The sequence below is a fragment of the Macaca fascicularis genome, chromosome 10 (genome assembly GCF_037993035.2).
Source record: "Macaca fascicularis isolate 582-1 chromosome 10, T2T-MFA8v1.1".
Taxonomy (NCBI): Eukaryota; Metazoa; Chordata; class Mammalia; order Primates; family Cercopithecidae; genus Macaca; species Macaca fascicularis.
The window spans coordinates 34,680,098-34,701,504 of record NC_088384.1 but is presented as its reverse complement, the minus strand read 5'-3'; the positions used below and the strand labels follow the sequence as shown (position 1 = coordinate 34,701,504).

Here is a 21,407-nt window from a genome sequence, read left to right as displayed (position 1 = left end):
GCTACACCACCTAGGAGCAATAGGCCGTATATCCTGTAGTCTGGGTGTGTAGTAGGCTGTGCCTTCTAGGGTTGTGTGTAGTAGACTACACCATCTGGAGCAATAAGCTACACCCCATAACCTAGGTGTGTAGCACACTACACCATCTAGGGTTGTAGTAGGCTGTACCATCTAGGACCAACTGTATCCCGTAGCCTAGGTGTGTAGTAGGCTATGCCATCTAGTCCCTGAATTCTATATTGTTGAAAACTTAACAAAATCACCTAAGAATGTGGTTTCTCAAAATGTATCCTCATTGTTAAGTATAACACATGACTGTGTGTTAGATTGTTAATACTGACAAGTAGAAGCTATCTTGTTACCAAAAGAGTAATGTTTGAGACTGTCTTACTGGTAATACTGTTTTGGAGTCTTACCTGGTGTAACACAATAAAGAATAGTAAGATGCAACATTTAAAAATGTTGACCTGGGGCCAGGGGCGTGGTGGCTCATGCTTGTAATCGCAGCACTTTGGGAGGCGGAGGCGGGCAGGTCACCTGAGGTCTAGAGTTCAAGACCAGCCTGGGCAACATGGCAAAACCCCATCTCTACTAAAAATACAAAAATTAGCCAGGCATGGTGGCGGGTGCCTGTAATTCCAGCCACTCAGGAAGCTGAGACAGGAGAATCGCTTGAACTCAGGAGGTTGCAGTGACACGAGATCACACCACTGCACTCCGGCCTGGGCGACAGAGTGAGACTCCATCTCAAAAAAAAAAAAAAAGAAAGGAAAAGAAAATACAGTGTGTAAATGGAGGCACAATAAATGAGGCCGTGGAAGAGGGGTCAGCGTAGTATGTGGAAGAGACAGAAGCTTTTCTTTCAAACCTACTTGAATTATGCCACTCCCCTGTCCTGTCCCTTGGAGAAATTTCTTGATAACTTTGTATTTCAACTTCTTTCTTTTGTTTTCCTTTTTTTTTTTTTTTTAAACAGAGACAGGGTCCTACTCTGTTACCCAGGCTGGAGTGCAGTAGCGTGATCATAGCTCATTGTAACCTAGAATTCCTGGGCTCAAACGATCCTCCTCCCTTAGCCTCCTGAGCACCTGGGACTCCAGGCACCCACCACCACGCCCGGTTAATTTTTTTATTTTTTGTTGAAGTGGGGTCCATTTCAGTTTTCTTATTAGTAAAATGAAATGCTATCACTTGACAAAAGTTTCTGTGGGAATTAAACAAAGAACCCATGTCAATGTACAGAGCATTGTATTTGGGAATCAAAATACACTACTCGGTCCTCTCCCGTTGTTTATGGTAATGGGTAATTGATGAGAAACCTTGATTGAAAACTAAACCCACATTTTATAGCAAAATAAAGGCAATAAGAGTGTCAGTAGATTTGATACATCTTTGAGGAGGTATTATATGATCGTCCTCTAAACTTTGAAATAATAATCAGAAGGTAAGTCCTACTGCAATGACCATATAAAAGCTTACTTAAACCTTTTTTTTTTTTTTTTTTTTTTTTTAAATAAAAAGGGATGTAGATACTGGTAGAGCTTGTTGCTCGTGTTACAGAATATACGGCTTTATAAACTTTAATTTCTCAACAAATAAATTGACTCAGGGTATAGATGGTTTACAGAAGGCGATGGGAAAGTACGTAGGGGAAACGTTCAGCTTCTGTATCCAGAATGGCGTTTTTCTCATTTGTAGCTTCTATCTCATACGGCAGGGTTGAAGCGAAGGTGGCATTGGCATTTTTGCTACTCTCATGGTAAACTGGCATAATCCCTTTGGAAGACAGTTAGTTCCCTGATAAGTTTTTCTTGTATTTAAAGTTGAAGAGATCTTTTTAGAGTCTCGAGGCTTATAAAATAATGGCCATCTCAGTGCTTTGGGAGTCCAAGATGGTACGATTGTCTGAGGCCAGTAGTTTGAGGCTGCAGTGAGTTATGATTGCCCCACTGCACTCCATCCTCTGAAACACAACAAGAACCTTTAAGGGGAAAAAAAAAGAGCTTATAGGCTTATTTCAGGAAACTGCTGGGGTAGGTTTTTTGGGACAGATACTTAAAGAAGGTCACAACTACGTTTGATAATTGGGCTTGCATTTGCATTGGGCACTAGTCATTCTGTTTCTTTCTTTTTTTTTTTTCTTTTGAGATGGAGTCTCGCTCTGTTGCCCAGGCTGGAATGCAGTGGTATGATCTTGGCTCACTGCAACCTCCGCCTCCCAGGTTCAAGCAATTCTCCTGTCTCAGCCTCCTGAGTACCTGGGACTACAGGCACGTGCCACCACGCCTGGCTAATTTTTTTTTTTGTATTTTTAGTAGAGATGGGGTTTCACCATGTTGGTCAGGATGGTCTCAATCTCCTGACTTCGTGATCCACCCCGCTCAGCCTCCCAAAGTGCTGGGATTACAGGCGTGAGCCACCCCACCCAGCCCAAAGAAGAAAAAGCTTTCTAAAGTTGCTGACTCATTAAATGTACCCCCATGGCTTTGCGGTATGTTTAAGTTGTATCAACCACCCCTTCTTGTCATTTTCCATCCTATAATTCCTTACCTAATGGATTAAGTGGTGCCAGAAGTACCCCTGGAGAATGCAGATTTTCGATGCAGAAGCCACAGAGGTTATATTATCGTAAGGGAAGGCCTTTGCTTGTCACCTTTTAATAGTAGGTTACAGTTGATGATGCCCTGGGGCTCATTCCTCACAAATTGCAAAACTTACATGTGCTAATAAACCTTGGCCTTCAAAAGTAGTAACCTAGATACAAGGAGTTCTCCGTGCTCTTTCTTTGAAATTTCCTACAAAGACTGCTTTCCAGCCTGGTGCATTTCCTTGGAACTCACCGCATTCTGCTCGCTGAGCCCTTTTCCCCAACCCTGCTCTCTCCCTGGCTTCCCCTCCTGGGCAACTGCTCTCACTTCTCACTACTGCCACTGTGCTGCCTTTGCCCAGTGGCCCACCTCCTCCTGCTCCTGATGCCCCCTCCCAGAGCTGCCCCTTCTGCTGAAGGCGATAAAGCATGGCTTTCCCTTTGTAATTTGGGAAGATAGTTTTTTTTTTTACTGTTTAAACTGTTAAAGGAGTTTTTTTTTGCCAGTGATGCCTATTATAAAAGACACTTGGTTGTCTCCAAGTTTTTTTTAAATTTTTTCAAGAGAATAAACTGGCTTATGTCCCTACACAGCTGAGCGGTGGTTCTCCCTGATTGTCCTAAGGAAGGCTTTGGCCCTAACCTGCGTGCCTCCTGGGCCACTTTTTTACTGGCAGCAGCAGGAGCAGCATCAGTATCAGTAGTTGAGAACACCCTAATCTATCGTTTCCTTTCTCTTCTTCACTTCTAACTATAGGGAAAACGTCCACAGCGCACAAAGGCAGAGTTGCATCCTAGGTGGATGTCTGACCACCTGTCCATCAAACCCATCAAGCAAGAGGTGAGTGTGTGAGAGAGTAGCGAGGAGGAGCTTTCCTGATGAAAGAGACAGATCCTTTTCATGTACTTCCATTCTTGCCTTTTTATTTTCCTTCATTTTTTTTCCCTAAACCCCAAATGTTTGTTTAGCATTCTTATGCTTAGGATGCATTTCTAGAAAGATAAAGAATTAGAAGACATGAGGCTACACTCTGGTTCTGACAATCTCCTGGGGTAGTAGGCATGTCCACACCTGCTGCAATAGGTACATGTATAGAAGCAGTTCACAAATGCAAAGATGGGAGGATTTAGAGCTGGGCAATGAAAGGAGAATTTGAGTAGGCAGAGCCATACTCGACCTGCATCCTGAGATGGCTGGGATTGACAGAGGGGGAGTAAAGAGGGTGGGAGAGGTGGGGCAGAAGGCATCCCACACTACAGGAGTAGTAGAAACAAAAGCACAGAGACAGGAAATTATGTAATGTGGTCAAAAAACAGTATATATTAGAGTCAGACACGGTAGCTAATGCCTGTAATCGAACCACTTTGAGAGGCCAAGGCAGGTGGATTGCTTGTACTCACGAGTTCAAGACCAGCCTGGCCAACATAGTGAAACCCCATCTCTACTAAAAATACAAAAATTAACTGGACGTGGTGGCGTGCACCTGTAATCCCAGCTACTCGGGAGGCTGAGGCAGGAGAATTGCTTGAACCCGGGAGGCGGAGGTTGCAGTGAGCTGAGATCACACCACTGTACTCCAGCCTGGGCAACAGAGTGAAACTCAAAAAAAAGAAAAAAAAAGAAAGAAAGTGAGAGTCTGTGGCAAGTTTGTTGTTTTGTTTCTAATTGGAGACATAGCATGGACCTGAAAAGTGTCCAGGAACGAGAGCATGAATCTGGCTGATCTGTGGTGAAATGAGATTCTTAGATATCAAGGCCTTGCTGTGGAGTGTAGGTGATCATATTTCTTCTAAGACACGAAGCAAAAGAGGACATAAATGGGAGGGCAGGGAAATGTTTAGGTCACATGAGAGAAAGGGCACCATGTGGGAGTTTGAGGTACAATATTAGGTGAAGAAAGAATGTTTGGTGCAACCACTAATTACTAATAAAGGAGTTGTCCAAGCAGCATTCTGGAGCTGACTGTGTTTTGGCATTTTCGTCTTGTGATGTAGCTCAGGATCCTGAAGCAGGAGATTTACTTGAGTCTAGGAGTTTGAGACCAGCCTGGGCAACATAGCAAGACCCCACCTCCGAAAAAAAAAGTAGTTAAATTACTTCATCCACATCACGCTGTAGGAAGGGTCAGCACTTTTTAACTGTTTGTCTCCTTTGGGCACTCTTTCGTCAAATATTTAAACAGTTCAGTGATCCTAGACAGTTTTGAGTTAAGGGACAGTAGTTTTACTCTGGACCATGTCTTTGAATTGTTACGTTATGAAGCCTTCCTTTTTCCTTTCAGTAACATTTTCATGGCTCTTAAATTTAAGTGATGACACGATGGTCTATTGCTGAGATCTTGTCAGTAACTAAACACACTCTGCCTTGAGCCCTGAAAAGGGAAAGCTGATTTATAAATTTGTATTTGCTTCAGTGTATTTTGATTTCATGTCCGCCTTTTTTTTTTTTTTTTTTCTTTCTTGAGACAGAGTCCCGCTCTGTCGCCCAGGCTGGAGTACAGTGGCATGATCTCAGCTCACTGCAAGCTCCGCCTCCCGGGTCCACGCCATTCTCCTGCCTCAGCCTCCTGAGTAGCTGGGACTACAGGCACCCACCACCACACCCGGCTATTTTTTTGTATTTTTAGTAGAGACAGGGTTTCACTATGTTAGCCAGGATGGTCTCAATCTCCTGACCTCGTGATCCGCCTGCCTCAGCCTCCCAAAGTGCTGGGATTACAGACGTGAGCCACCACGCCCAGCCAACCTCTGTCTCTTTTTAACTCAGAGATGTGTCTTGCCCAATGTTTAATTACCTGGGGGTTGGCACTTCTATTAATGACTGACCTCTCTTCTCCAGTATCCTTTTCCTCCTAGTAGTCACTAATTTCGGAATGGCCTTTGGTCCCTGGTATTCAGCCATGTTCTCAAATGGTTTTCTAGCCTGGCCTTGTTGGGATCTCTCTGCTGTCTTTATTACCTTGACAGTTAACACCTCCTTGAAAGCTCCCATTTCTGTTGACCGTTCACTGCCCTGAGCATTCCTGGACCATAACTTCCTCTTCAGATTGCATGGCTGGCTGAATAGACTGCAAGGCCCTTCATTGCTCCCAGCAAAACTTCAGCATGAAACACTAAAATTTCTTCTTTTATTCTTGGCAGTGTTTGAGCTTTCTTTTATTCTGCTCTTTAGTTTGAACAAAAAGAAACCACAGTATTACAGAGACTGTAAAATACCTGTTGTGGTCCCCGGTATCCTGGAGAAACCCTTAATGGTGACATGACTTTTTGAGCACGGAGGCCGGGTTTCTGGCCTATATTGGTCACTCAGCAGTCCAAACTTATGACTGCCTGAAAAAAGACTTTTAGTTGTGACTTCTGGGGAAAATACCAGTGAGGAGAGACCGTCTCACTGAACTCTAGGATTCGGGATGCAGTGGTTACTTTTGTCCAGAGACTTTGGTTATTGCTGTTGCTAGGGAACCGTGTGTTGGGTGGCAGTCTCACATGTGCTGCTGACAGGAGCAAGGGTGCTAGCAAGTCTGATACCTGCCCTCAGAGAGGGAAGCGTGTAAGGGCACAGCATACTGGGCATTGCTAAAACCAGGGGTTCTGGTGAATTGTCCTTTACTGGATTTTAAAGTGGTGTTTCTCATTAGCTTCTCATTAAAAACCCCCTTGATTCTAGCAGGCCTCTTATTTGTAAAGCATTCATGCACCAGCTCCTATCCCATTTGCAACTGACCTCACCTTTTAAAGAAAAAAATTACAGCATAAGACAGTATCACATTTTTTTAACTGTGCAGTGCCGAGACCAGCTGGGTCGGGGAGACCCTAGCCCAGCGGTGCTAGAGGAATTAAAGGCACACACGCAGAAATATAGAGGTGTGACGTGGGAAATCAGGGGTCTCACAGCCTTCAGAGCTGAGAGCCCCGAACAGAGATTTACCCACGCATTTATTAACAGCAAGCCAGTCATTAGCATTGTTTCTATAGATACTAAATTAACTAAAAGTATCCCTTTTGGGAAACAAAGGGATGGGCCGAATTGAAGGACTAGGTATGCAGCAGGAGCATGTCCTTAAGGCACAGATCGCTCATGCTATTGTTTGTGGTTTAAGAAGCCTTTAAGCAGTTTTCCACCCTGGGTGGGCCAGGTGTTCCTTGCCCTCATTCCGGTAAACCCACAACCTTCCAGCGTGGGCGTCATGGCCATCAGGAACATGTCACAGTGCTGTAGAGATTTTGTTTATGGCCAGTTTTGGGGCCAGTTTATGGCCAGATTCTGGGGGGCCTGTTCCCAACAGTGCAGGTTTACTTTTGCTTGGTCGGTTGTCATTCATTTGGTTGTACCGGTTCTTTAATAGTTAAAACGCTACCAAAAGTGAGTCCTGTTTTTTAGTGGTGTTTCATCAAGACTTTGCTTTACCTTGCATCGACCTAGGGCTGAAAATTAGCACGGGAATTTTAAAACAGACTAGTGGTGCATAACATAGAATTTTTTTTTTTTTTTTTTTTTTTTTTTGGTCTCAGATGTGTGTAATGTCATTGAGGTAAAATTGTAATTGTTGAGAATTCCCATCAGATGGGAAATTGCTACAATGGTAACCCATGCTGCAAGAAAAAAGGCCCAGAGAAATGTGAGACAGGATCCAGCTAAAGCAGGAGGCGTTTGCAAGTTCAGGGCCATGCTGGAGGAGGGGCAGATTCTGGAGAAAGCAGTCTGAGACAGGTGGAGCAATAACTAGACGGACAGATGGCATTGGCAAGGGCAGGAGCCACAGCTGGGCGTGGCCGGTGCAGGCTCCCACCTGCCGACCGTGTCTATAGAAAATGTGGAGACTACATGTCGAAAACTGTAAAAGACCTGGTAATCCCACAACTCAGGAATCATTACTATTTACATTTTTATGTATTTGCTTCAGGCTTTTCCTCTATGCATTTATTACAAAACGGATCATATTGAGCATTATTCTGTGACCCATGTGCTCCTTTTTTTGAGATACTTTGTAATCAGTTTATTAAGGAGACATTCATACATTTCAAGAATTGTTTAAATTCTGATATCCAGATTTAAGCATGTGAACATGTGATGAGATTTTAAAACATACAATAAAAGCTATTCATAATTTGCTGTACTACCAACCTTAAATTACAGTTACTTTGGGGCATAAGTCAAATGGTCTAAACTGTGAGCCTGTTGGACATACCTAAGGAATACCTTCCTATATTACATGTGTACGTGACTTCTTCGTGTAAAGGTCTTTTCACTTGAATTTGTATGTTACCTGGCTCTGGAAGTCACTACTCAGGAGCTTATGGTCCAAAGAGAAGGAGAGGGACAGATAACCAGGATTGGTCAAAATATAGATACATATATGGACATACATACAGCAAATTCAATCTGTGTGCATGGAGTGCCAAGGCCACGGGGAATCATCAGTCCTAAAGATAGACGTAAAAGCTGCAATGGAAGGAAGATAGTTGCAGAGAAGAAGATTCTAGAAGTCCCTATTGACAAAGGCATGAAAGATGGCCAGAAGATAACATTCTGTGGTGAAGGATACCAAGAACCAGAACTGGAGCCAGGAAACATGATCACTCGGGTAGAACAGAACGACCATGGTGTTTTTACTCGACAGGGCGAAGACCTTTTCCTGTGTACACACATACAGCTGGCTGAAACACTGTGTGACTCGCAGATGCTAACATCTGCTTTCGAAGACTGAACCATGGTCATGACCTCTCATCCAGGTCAGAATGTCAAGCACGGGGATATCAAGTGTGCGCTAAATGAAAGAATGTCAATTTACTACACACCGTATGCAAAGGGTCACCTAATCACGGAATTTATGTAAACGCTCCTCAGAGTGGCTCTCTGTCCTGATAAACTCTCTTTGCTGGAAAAACTTCTACCGGGTAGGAAGGAAGTAGAAGAGACTGATGGGATGATCAAAAAGAACTGGTGGGCTGGCCGGGCGCGGTGGCCACGCCTGTAATCCCAGCACTTTGGGAGGCCGAGACGGGCGGATCACAAGGTTAGGAGATTGAAACCATCCTGGCTAACACGGTGAACCTCCGTCTCTACTAAAAAATACAAAAATTAGCCGGGCGTGGTGGCTGGCGCCTGTAGTCCCAGCTACACGGGAGGGTGCGGTGGCAGGCACCTGTAGTCCCAGCTACACGGGAGGCTGAGGCAGGGAACGGCGTGAACCCGGGAGGCGGAGCTTGCAGTGAGTGGAGATCGCGCCACTGCACTCCAGCCTGGGCGACAGAGCGAGACTCCGCCTCAAAAAAAAAAAAAATTGGTGAGCTTTGAGGCAGATCAGCAAAGATGGCAGCATTACAACGGAGAAGCATATGAGTGCAGTGAACACCGTCTCCCAGAAGACGCGGTCAGCGTCAAAGCCCTTAACTGGGCCGGTGAGTAACACTCACTGCTGGTATTTTATCTGCAACAGTGACTGAGTGAAGACCTGTAACTATAATATGCTCGCTGCTTCCTGTTGTTTTAAATATTCAGCTAGAGAAGTGTTTTAAAGGTAAATGAAGAACAAACGTGATGATAAAAGCTCTGACATTGCCCTGTATGTACGATGACTTCGGCGTGCAAGACAAAATTTAATACCTGTAAAAACTAAGAAGCTCTCCTAGCATTTTAAGGCCAAGTCTTGTAACTGATTTCAGCTGTGTACGTGGAAAAGTTTAGGCTGAAAAGCAATGCTAGGTATACCTACTGGCTTCAGTGTATGAACCTTCACTGTTAACCTACGAAATTAAAACTGTATTTAACCGGCTATTAGAAAAAAGGCCAAACTAAATTTGTAGAGAAGTGTTGGTCTATATAGTTATTTGTATTAACTGGGATTCATTGTGATGCCTCTGCATGCATTGTATGGCTTCAAGTGTTACTCGAAGATGGCATAATACATAACTTAACGTGTGGTATCAGTGATAGAAATCATACCTGTATTCGTCTGTGCTCACACTGCTATAAAGAGCTACCTGAGACTGGGATTTATGAAGAAAAGAGGTTTAATTGACTCACAGTTCCACAGGCTTTATAGAAAGGATGACTGGGGAGCCTCAGGAAACTTACAATCGTGGCAGAAGGCGAGGGGAAAGGAAGCACATCTTAGCACAGCGGAGCAGGAGAGACGGAGACAGAAAGCACGAGTGTGCATGTGTGACGGGGGATGTGCCACACACTTTAATAAGAACAACTAGATCTTGGCCGGGCGTGGTGGCTCACGCCTGTAATCCCAGCACTTTGGGAGATCAAGACGGGTGGATCACGAGGTGAGGAGTTCGAGACCAGCCTGGCCAAGATGGTGAAACCTCAGCTCTACTAAAAATACAAAAATTAACCAGGCATGGTGGCGGGCGCCTGTAATCTCAGCTACTCGGGAGGCAGAGGTTGCAGTGAGCCGAGATCACGCCACTACACTCCAGCCTAGCCGACAGAGCGAGACTCTGTCTCAAAACAAAAAAGCAAAAAGCAGCCAGATCAGCTGCGCACAGTGGCTCACGCCTGTAATCCCAGCACTTTGGGAGGCCAAGGCGGGCAGTTCACCTGAGGTCAGGAGTTCAAGACCAGCCTGACCAACATAGCAAAACCCCATCTCTATGAAAAATACAAAGTTAGCTAGGCATGGTGGCAGGTGCCTGTAATCCCAGCTACTGGGGAGGCTGAGGCAGGGGAATATCTTGAACCCGGGAGGTGGAGGTTGCAGTGAGCTGAGATGGCACCATTGCCTCAGCCTCCTGAGTAGCTGGGACTACAGGGGCCGCCACCACGCCTGGCTAATTTTTTGTATTGTTAGTAGAGACGGGGTTTCACCATGTTAGCCAGGATGATCTGGATCTCCTGACCTCGTGAACCGCCCATCTCGGCCTCCCGAAGTGCTGGGATTACAGGCATGAGCCACTGTGCCCGGCCACTCGTGTGCTTTATATACTGTTTGTGAGTTGTGTGTTCGTGTTCCATTTGTTTGAGGGGAGCACTATTAACTGATTGTAAGATATTACATATTAATAATAATAAGTCATACTCATTACATAAAAGAATTCTATATTCGTAAGATTTAGGTTATTGGCTTTTGACTTTTTTCTCTTTCTCTCCCTCCACTGACTTAACACACTTCCTGTGGTTATTTAGATTATCAACTCTTTTTCTTTTTTTTGAGACGAAATCTCACTCTGTTACCAGGCTGGATGGAGTGCAATGGCGCAATCTCGGTTCTCTGCAACCTCCACCTCCCAGGTTCAAGTGATTCTCCTGCCTTAGCCTCTCGAGTAGCTGCGACTACAGGCGCGTACCACCATGCCTAGCTACTTTTTCTATTTTTAGTAGAGACAGAGTTTCGCCATGTTTGCCAGGATGGTCTCAATCTCTTGACCTCATGATCCGCCCACCTTGGCCTCCCAAAGTGCTGAGATTACAGGTGTGAGCCACTGTGCCCGGCCAGATTATCAAATCTTGAGTGATCAGCATTACAATTTCATAAGTAATTGGCTTGCATTTGCTCAGCCCTTATTAAAATGTTGGATCCTACTTAATGTACCCTCTACTGATGAAAGAATAATATTTCACAGGTTTACACCTACTGTCTTTGTTGCAGGGGAGAGTGGCCAGAATACACATATGTAATTCTGTAAATAAATTTCATGTTTGATATATATATACCTGTTTCCCTCTCATTTTGGGGTCTGACATATAGAAAGCATCACAGTTCTCTTTTAATGAAATCTTCCCTTTGACAAGGCTCAGTTTTCTTTTTTTATTATTGTAAGTAGGATTTATTCTTTAAGTTCTAGGGTACATGTGCAGAACGTGCAGGTTTGTTCCATAGGTATACGTATATGTGCCATGTTGGTTTGCTGCACCCATCAACTCGTCATTTACATTAGGTATTTTCTCCTAATGCTAACCCTCTCCCAGTCTCCCAACCCCCAACAGGCCCCGGTGTGTGATGTTCCCCACCCTGTGTCCCAGTGTTCTCATTGTTCAGTTCCCACCTATGAGTGAGGACATGCAGTGTTCGTTTTCTGTCATGTGATAGTTTGCTGAGAATGATGGTTTCCAGCTTCATTCATGTCCCTGCAAAGGACATGAACTCATCCTTTTTTTATGGCTGCATAGTATTCCATGATGTATATGTGCCACATTTTCTTATTCTAGTCAATCATTGATGGACATCTGGGTTTGTTCCAAGTCTTTGCTATTGTGAATAGCGCCACAGTAAACATACGTGTGCGTGTGTCTTTATAGCAGCATGATTTATAATCCTTTGGGTATATACCCAGTACTGGGATGGCTGGGCCAAATGATATTTCTAGTTCTAGATCCTTGAGGAATCGCCACATGGTTTTCCACAATGGTTGAACTAGTTTACAGCCCCACCAACAGTATAGAAGTGTTCCTATCTCCCCACATCCTCTCCAGCACCTGTTGTTTCCTGACTTTTTAATGATCACCATTCTAACTGGTGTGAGATGGTATCTCATTGTTTTGATTTGCATTTCTCTGATGACCAGTAATGATGAGCATTTTTTCATGTGTCTGTTGGCTGCATAGATGTCTACTTTTGAGAAGTGTCTGTTCATATCCTTCGTCCACTTTTTGATGGGGTTGTTTTTTCTTTTCTTTTCTTTTTTTTTTTTTTGAGACGGAGTCTCGCTGTGTCGCCCAGGCTGGAGTGCAGTGGCGCGATCTCGGCTCACTGCAAGCTCCGCCTCCTGGGTTTACGCCATTCTCCTGCCTCAGCCTCCGAGTATCCGGGACTACAGGTGCCCGCCTAGTTTTTTGTATTTTTAGTAGAGACGGGGTTTCACCGTGTTAGCCAGGATGGTCTCGATCTCCTGACCTCGTGATCCACCCGCCTCGGCCTCCCAAAGTGCTGGGACTACAGGCTTGAGCCACCGCGCCCGGCCTGTTTTTTTCTTGTAAATTTGTTTGAGTTCTTTGTAGATTGTGGATATTAGCCCTTTGTCAGATGGGTAGATTGCAAAAATGCTCTCCCATTCTGTAGGTTGCCTGTTCACTCTGATGGCAGTTTCTTTTGCTGTGCAGAAGCTCTTTAGTGTAATTAGATCCCATGTGTCTATTTTGGCTTTGTTGCCATTGCTTTTGGTGTTTTAGTCATGAAGCCCTTGCCCATGCCTATGTCCCAAATGGTATTGCGTAGGTTTTCTTCTAGGGTTTTTATGGTTTTAGGTCTAACATTTAAGTCTTTAATCCATCTTGAATTAATTTTTGTATAAGGTGTAAGGAAGGGATCCAGTTTCAGCTTTCTATATATGGCTAGCCAGTTTTCCCAGCACCATTTATTAAATAGGGAATCTTTTACCCATTACTGGTTTTTGTCAGGTTTGTCAAAGATCCGATGGTTGTAGATGTGTGGTGTTATTTCTGAGGCCTGTGTTCTGTTCCATTGGTCTATATCTGTTTTGGTTTCAGTACCATGCTGTTTTGGTTACTGTAGTGACAAGGCTTAGTTTTCATATCTCTTCTCTTTCCCCTGCCCATGTTGGTCAACTGATACCTTACGGTGTTTTTTTGGCATCGGTATACATCTGAAAAGAGCAAAGGCAAATAGTATTGTTTTACTTTGTTTTGTTAACTGCAGTTTCATCATATCTCAGCTGGCTAAAGATGTTGCTGGAACAATTAAGAACCCGGGGAGTGGGGTGGAAGTGAGAGTAGGGATTATGGCAAAATTTAGGGAAGGTGCTTGACAGACATTTATTCATGAAGCAGTTGCCAGAGTTGCAGTCTTCAGGACAGTCGTCCTTGCCAAGTGTCCGTAGCATCCCCTTTTCTTTTTTTTTTTTTTTTTTTTTGAGACGGAGTCTCGCTCTGTTGCCCAGGCTGGAGTGCAGTGGCCAGATCTCAGCTCACTGCAAGCTCCGCCTCCCGGGTTCACGCCATTCTCCTGCCTCTCCGAGTAGCTGGGACTACAGGCGCCCGCCACCTCACCCAGCTAGTTTTTTTGTATTTTTTTTAGTAGAGAACGGGTTTCACCGTGTTAGCCAGGATGGTCTCGATCTCTTGACCTCGTGATCCACCCGTCTCGGCCTCCCAAAGTGCTGGGATTACGGGCTTGAGCCACCGCACCCGGCCAGCATCCCCTTTTCAGAATCACCATCCACTGTATTGAAACTGGCCTGCTGTGGTTATAGGATAAAGATGTTACGGGTTTTATTTAATAAGACACCTTATGGGTACAGTGTTATGTATGTAGTTAATGTTTTATTTTCATCCCTCCTGTTCATTCCAGATTTTTACCTGTAAACTCTTCTAAAGTCAGGCTCATAGATTTTTGAATGATAAAAATGACATTGAGAAGTCTATTAACTGGGCCACGGGCCGTGGCTCACGCCTGTAATCCCAGCACTTTGGGAGGCTGAGGTGGGCGGATCACCTGAGGTCAGGAGTTCTAGTCCAGCCTGGTCCACATGGTGAAACCCTGTCTCTACTAAAAATAGAAAAATTAGCCAGGCGTGGTGGTACACACCTGTAATCTCAGCTACTCTGGAGGCTGAGGCAGGAGAATCACTTGAACTTGGGAGCCCGTGGCTGCAGTAAGCCAAGATCATGCCATTGCACTCCAGCCTTGGTGACAAAGCAAGACTCCGTCTCAAGAAAAAAATTAAAAAAAGCCTACTATCTATGCAAGATCATCCCTAAATTTGGAGTCAAATGAGAATGTTTTGTTTTGTTCTGTGGTTTTGAGATAGGGTCTATCCCCTAGGTTGGAGTGTAGTGGAACAGTGACAGCTCACTGCAGCCTGAAACTCCTGGGCCCAAGAGATCCTCCCGCCTCAGCCACCCATGTAGATGGGACTACAGGTGTACACTGCCACACCTGGATAATTTATTTATTTATTAATTACCTGTTTTTTTTTTTTTTCTGTAGAGATGGGGTGATGGGGTTTCACTTCGTTGCCCAATCTGGTCTTGAACTCCTGAGCGCAAGCAGTCCTCCTGCATTGGCCTCCCGTAGTGTTGGAAGGACAGATGTGAGCCACCAACCACACCCAGCCTAAACTGGTTTTAAAAACCATAAAAATGTGAACTCCACAGGGAGCAAGGGGGGAAAAAAGCACCATAAAGAAAATAATATAAAATTTTAATCAAAGGCTTTTTCAGTGCCCTCACATTGGGCATTGAAATGGTAAGACATAAGTGACTATCTTGAATGGTGATTTACATAAGTGACTATCAGCATTCATCTTTTTTCCTCCACATTAAAGCCACTAGTTCAACTTCCACAGTATAAAGCTTTTGCTGGTTGCAGTGGCTTGCACCTAGAATCCCTGCTACTCAGGAGGCTAAGATGGGAGGATCGCTTGAGACCAGGAGTTCCAGACCAACCTGGGAAACATAGCGAGTTCCCATCTTTTCTTAAAAAAAGAAAGAAAAGTAAAACTCTTGAAAATGTATCTGATACAGATCTTTAGGTCTTCTCCCTACTAAAAAGATCTGTTAAAGAAAGCTTTACCTTTTCATTACATTTCACTCAAAATGGGATAATTAGTATATTTTCTTTAAGAGTAATGTGAATTCTCCTTCGGTTGACACCTGGTTCATTTTTCTGTCTCTCTGCAACTTACACATACAGTCTATTGCAGGCATCAGTTACTACCTCTTCAAAAATAATTTTTAAAAAGGAAAATGTTTTAGCTTTCACATTAACACAAAAGATGAGGAAAGAAATTGAAAACAGGGCTGGGTGCGGTGGGTCACACCTGTAATCCCAGCACTTTGGGAGGCCGAGGTAGGCAGATCACCTGAGGTCGGGAGTTCGAGACCAGCCTGACCAACATGGCGAAACCCCATCTCTACTGAAAATACAAAAATTAGCTGGGCGTCGTGGCAGGTACCTGTGTAACTCCAGTTACTCGGGAGGCTGAGGCGAGAGAATTGCTTGAACTGGGAGGCAGAGGTTGTAGTGACCCAAGATCATACCATTGCACTCCACTCTCACAGAGTGAGACTCCATCTCCAAAAAAAAAAAGGAACTGTGTTTTGTTGAATGACTGTCTTTCATCCTAGTATACTTTTTAAAACTTTCCTTTATTGGCTGGATGCGGTGGCTCACGCCTGTAATCCCAGCACTTTGGGAGGCTGAGTCAGGCGGATCATGAGGTCAGGAGATTGAGACCAACCTGGCTAACATGGTGAAACCCCATCTCAAGTGAAAATACGAAAAGTTAGCCTGGCGCGATGGCAGGCGCCTGTAGTCCCAGCTACTTAGGAGGCTGAGGCAGGAGAATGGCGTGAACCTGGGAGGCAGAGCTTGCAGTGAGCCGAGATCGCGCCACTGAACTGCCCCAGTTTCTCTTCTCTCCAGTAAATTATCCATAAGATTGTCTCCTAAATACTACAAACTATATAAATTGTTGGACACAAAACTTTTACCCTGTTTTGCATCTCCCTTATGTTTTAACATTTATATATATCTAAACATGTATTCTCCAGATACAAAATCAACTTTTCATGATATAAAGTACCTAGCTAATATTATTTGTTGAAAATATTGAATTCGCCGGGCGCGGTGGCTCAAGCCTGTAATCCCAGCACTTTGGGAGGCCGAGGCGGGCGGATCACGAGGTCAGGAGATCGAGACCATCCTGGCTAACACGGTGAAACCCCGTCTCTACTAAAAAATACAAAAAACTAGCCGGGCGAAGTGGCGGGTGCCTGTAGTCCCAGCTACTCGGGAGGCTGAGGCAGGAGAATGGCGTGAACCCGAGAGGAGGAGCTTGCAGTGAGCTGAGATCCGGCCACTGCACTCCAGCCTGGGTGACAGAGCAAGACTCTGTCTCAAAAAAAAAAAAAAGAAAAGAAAAGAAAATATTGAATTCAATGAACTGAGAGCAAAGAGCTTATCTTGCATGATTGTGTACTGACAGGATGTGCTCATTGGCTCCTCACAGGAGACTCCTGTGCTGACCAGAATAGAAAAACAAAAGCGCAAAGAGGAGGAAGAAGAGCGTCAGATTCTTCTAGCAGTGCAGAAGAAGGAGCAGGAGCAGATGCTGAAGGAAGAGAGGAAACGCGAGTTGGAGGAGAAGGTCAAGGCAGTGGAAGGTATGTGCAGTGACCGCGTGGTCTGGAGAGGTGCGTGTCTGTGGACCAGCCATCCTGTAGCCGGAGCTAGCTCAAGCTAAGTCCTGCTATGCATCCGAGTTGTTTCCGGCACTTTCTATTTAAATATCTTGTGCATTGTATTCCGACATGTTCATTGACCTGTATCCACCCCCACTGGCTTTACATTCCTTCTAAAGCACTAGTATTGGTCATTCTTAGTGTGTCTTTCAGAATCTTGCTTATTTTTCTGATCTCGGGGTTCCACACGTGAAATAGAAAAAGAAAATTTAAGGTATTGATGAGAACTGATTTCACAGATACAATTTTGAACACAAATGAGGTATGTTTAAGAAAAGTCTCAGTTTTCTGTTTATTTTTAGATACGGGCACTGTTCACCTCTAAAATGTTACCATTAATATTACTAGGACAAAGCTGTTTTCTCAGGTCCAGTTCTAGGTCTTGGGCTAGTTAGCCTTTTTTTCTGTTTAGAGTTTTGCAAACAAAGGATAATAACTGTTTTTAGATGTTTTCTTAGATAACAATTGTATTTATAAGCCCAACCTGATAAATCATGTGATAACAGATCATTTGGTATAATTTAAGATAGTCCAAGATTTACCTTTTAAATAAGTGTATTGAATATTTTTAATTTTTTAATAAAACAGCATAGCCTATGGATTTGGCTGTTTGAATACAGTGTTTTTGCAGGGCAAAATTTCAGTAAATTTTGGCTAAGAAAATTGAAAGATTCTGGGCTTATGTACTTATTAAGTAACAGAAAGTTACTTAACCTGTTATGTGCACCTCATTCCTACCAAGATCTTTTTTTTTTTTTTTTTTTTGACAGAGTCTTGCTCTGTCGCCCAGGCTACAGTGCAGTGGCGCGATCTCAGCTCACTGCAAGCTCCGCCTCCCGGGTTTACGCCATTCTCCTGCCTCAGCCTCCCGAGTAGCTGGGACTACAGGCGCCTGCCACCACGCCTGGCTAATTTTGTATATTTTTAGTTGAGGCAGGGTTTCACCATGTTAGCCAAGATGAACTCAATCTCCTGACCTCCTGATCCGCCTGCCTCGACCTCCCAAAGTGCTGGGATTACAGGTTTGAGCCATCGTGCACAGCCTTTTTTTTTTTTTTTTTTTTTTGATACGTTGTCTCACTCTGTGGCCCACCTGGAGTGCAGTGGCACAGTCTTCACTTACTGCATCCTCTGCCTCAGCCTCCCGAGTAGCTTGGACTATTGGACTATCGGTGTACCACCACACCCAGCTAATGTTTGTATTTTTTTTTTTTTTTTTTTTTAAGACGGAGTCTGGCTCTGTCACCCAGGCTGGAGTGCAGTGGCGCGATCTCGGCTCACTGCAAGCTCCGCCTCCCGGGTTTACGCCATTCTCCTGCCTCAGCCTCCCGAGTAGCTGGGACTACAGGCGCCCGCCACCTCGCCCGGCTAGTTTTTTGTATTTTTTAGTAGAGACGGGGTTTCACCGTGTTAGCCAGGATGGTCTCGATCTCCTGACCTCGTGATCCGCCCGCCTCGGCCTCCCAAAGTGCTGGGATTACAGGCTTGAGCCACCGCACCCGGCCTTAATGTTTGTATTTTTAGTAGACACAGGGTTTTACCATGTTGGGCAGGCTGGTCTCAAACTCCTGACCTCAAATGATCTTGCTGCCTCGGCCTCCCAAAGTGCTTGGATTACAGGCGTGAGCCACTGTGCCTGACCACATTAAGGGTTTTAGAATGAATAAAGAAATAATGGGACAGGCGCAGTGACTCACACCTGTAATCCCAGCACTTCGGAAGGCCAAGGGGAGCGGATCACCTGAAGTCGGAAGTTCAAAACCAACCTGACCAACATGGAGAAACCCCATCTCTACTAAAATTACAAAAAATTAGCCAGGCGTGGTGGTGCATGCCTGTAATGCCAGCTACTCAGGAGGCTGAGGCAGGAGAATCACTTGAACCTGGGAGGCAAAGGTTGCAGTGAGCCGAGATCATGCCATTGTACTCCAGCCTGGGCAACAAGAGTGAAACTCCGTCTTAAAAAAAAAAAAAGAAAGAAAAGAAAGGGAGGGAAAAAGAAAGAAAGAAATGATGGCTGGGCACGATGGCTCACGCCTATAATCCCAGCACTGTGGGAAGCCGAGGTGGCCAGATCACTTGAGGTCAGGAGTTCGAGACCAGACTGGCCAACATGGCCAAAAGTGGTGGTGCATGCCTGTAATCCCAGCTACTCAGGAGGATGAGGTGGGAGAATTCCTTGAACCCCGAAGGTGGAGGTTGCAGTGAGCAGAGATCATGCTACTGCACTCTGGCCTGGGCGACAGAGCAAGACTCTGTCTCAATAAATAAACAACCCTTAGTGCATATAATCTACAGGTTTAGCCTGTGTCACACTATGTAGTATATCTCACTTGTAAGATCTTCTGTAATTGGCTGTTTCCAGTGTCACATTTAAATTCCTCAAGACATAATAACTGGCTTTAATTTGTTTATATTTTTTAGTGGAATTGTGTTTTTTATTTAATAGGGTCTTTACTGGGTACACCTGTCATTTTAATTTATATAGGCAGGTCCAAAACTCATTTTTATGGCTTAGTTTCTATATTGTAGGATTAATAATTCCTATATTGTAGTCGCATCTACAGTGGTCACAAATAAAATTAAATCCTAGGAATTAACCAAAGTGGTGAAAGAGCTCTATAATGAAAACTGTAAAACATGGATGAACGAAATTGAAAAGAACACCCAAAAACTGGAAAGCTTTCTACATTCATAGATTACAAGAATCAGTATTGTTAAAATGTCCATACTACTCAAAGTAATCCACAGATTCAATGCAATGTCTACCAAAATACCAATGACATTCTTCACAAAAATAGAAAGGAAAAAAAATCCTTTAATTTATATGGGCCCACAAAAGACCCAGAATAGGCAAAGCTATCCTAAGCAAAAAGAACAAAACTGGAGGAATTACCTGACTTCGAATTACACTTCAGAGCTATGGTGACCAAAACAACATGGATCTGGCATAAAAACAAACACATAGACAAATGGAACAGAATAGAGAATCCAGAAACAAGTCCACACACCTACAGCGAACTCTTTTTCAACACAGGTGCTAAGAACACACACTGGGGAAAAGACAGTCTCTTCTACAAGTGGTGCTGGGGAAACTGGATATCCATAAGCACAAGAATGAAACTAGACCCGTCTCTTGCCATATACAGAAATAAAATCAAAGTGGATTAAAGAATTATATCTAAGGCGAGGCGGGTGGATTACAAGGTCAGGAGTTCAAGGCCAGCCTGGCCAAGATGTTGAAACCCTGTCTCTACTAAAAATACAAAAATTAGCCGAGTGCAGTGGCAGGCGCTGGTAATCTCAGCTACTCAGGAGGCTGAGGCAGGAAAATCGCTTCCACCCGGGCAGCAGAGGTTGCAGTGAACTGAGATCGCATCACTGCACTCCAACCTGTGTGACAGAGTGAGACTCCATTTCCAAAAAAAAAAAAAGAAAAGAATTACATCTAAGACCTCAAATTATGAAACCTCCTACAAGAAGAAAACATTGGAGAAGCCCTCCAGGACACTGATTTCAAGCATAGGCACCCAAAGCAAAAATGGACCAATGGGATCACATCAAGTTAAAAAGCTTCTGCACGGCAAAGGAAACAACCAGCAAAGTAAAGAGACAACCCACAGAATGGGAGAAAACATTTGCAAACTGCCCAATTGACAAAGGATTAATAACCAGAATATATAATGAGCTCAAACAACTCTTAGGAAAAAGTCTAATAATCAGATATTAAAATGGGCAAAATAGGCCGGGCACGGTGGCTCACGCCTGTAATCCCAGCACTTTGGGAGGCTGAGGTGGGCAGATCACAAGGTCAGGAGATTGAGACCATCCTGGCTATGGTGAAACCCTGTCTCTATTTAAAAAAAAAAAAGCCGGGTGTGGTGGCGGGTGCCTGTAGTCCCAGCTACTCGGGAGGCTGAGGCAGGAAAATGGCATGAACCCAGGAGGTGGAGCTTGCAATGAGCGGATATCGCACCACTGCACTCGAGCCTGGGCAACACAGCGAGACTCCATCTCAAAAAAGTAATACCAATAAAATAAAATAAAATAAAATGGGCAAAATATTTGAATAGAGATTTCTCAAAAGAAGTCATACAAATGGCAGACAAGGCCAGGCGTGTTGAGTCATGCTTGTAAGCTCAGCACTTCAGGAGGCCAAGGCTGGCAGATTGTTTTAGCACAGGAGTTCAAGACCAGCCTCAGCAACATGGTGAAACCCCATCTCTACAAAAAATGCAAAAATTAGCCGAGTGTGGTTGTTTGCACCTATAGTCCCAACCACTTGGGAAGCTGAGGTGGGCGGATAGCTTGAGCCTGGGAGGTCCAGGCTGCAGCGAGCCGAGATCATGCCACTGCACTCCATCCTGGGCAATAATACAGCGAGGCCCTGTCTCAAAAATTTTTTTTCAAAAGCCAGGTGTGGTGGCTCATGCCTGTAATCCCAGCACTGTGGGAGGCTGAGGCGGGCAAATCACTTGAGGTCAGGGGTTCAAGACCAACCTGGCCAACATGGCAAAACGTTGCCTCTACTAAAAATACTAAAATTAGCTGGGTGTGGTGGCACACACCTGTAATCCCAGCTACTCAGGAGACTGAGGCAGGAGAATCTCTTGAACCTGGGAGGCCCAGGTTGCACTGAGCCGAGATCAAGCCGAGACTTCACTCCAG

At 44.4% G+C, this 21,407-nt stretch overlaps 1 protein-coding gene and 1 pseudogene across 6 annotated transcripts in view; both read left to right on the top strand.

The window, feature by feature from the left end:
* Positions 1-21,407, top strand: part of CECR2 (CECR2 histone acetyl-lysine reader) — a 200,417-nt gene that overhangs the window by 147,945 nt on the left and 31,065 nt on the right. For 4 of the 6 annotated variants that reach the window (XM_015457480.4, XM_015457481.4, XM_015457484.4 and 1 more), the window contains exons 8-9: positions 3,345-3,428; positions 16,508-16,661. In XM_015457480.4, the coding sequence (XP_015312966.3) occupies positions 3,345-3,428; positions 16,508-16,661 (238 nt within the window). The remainder of the gene's footprint in view (positions 1-3,344; positions 3,429-16,507; positions 16,662-21,407) is intronic. The other 2 variants (XM_074004534.1, XM_015457482.4) reach the window with 1 other exon arrangement.
* LOC102146760 (dnaJ homolog subfamily A member 1 pseudogene) lies at positions 7,323-8,669 on the top strand (annotated as a pseudogene).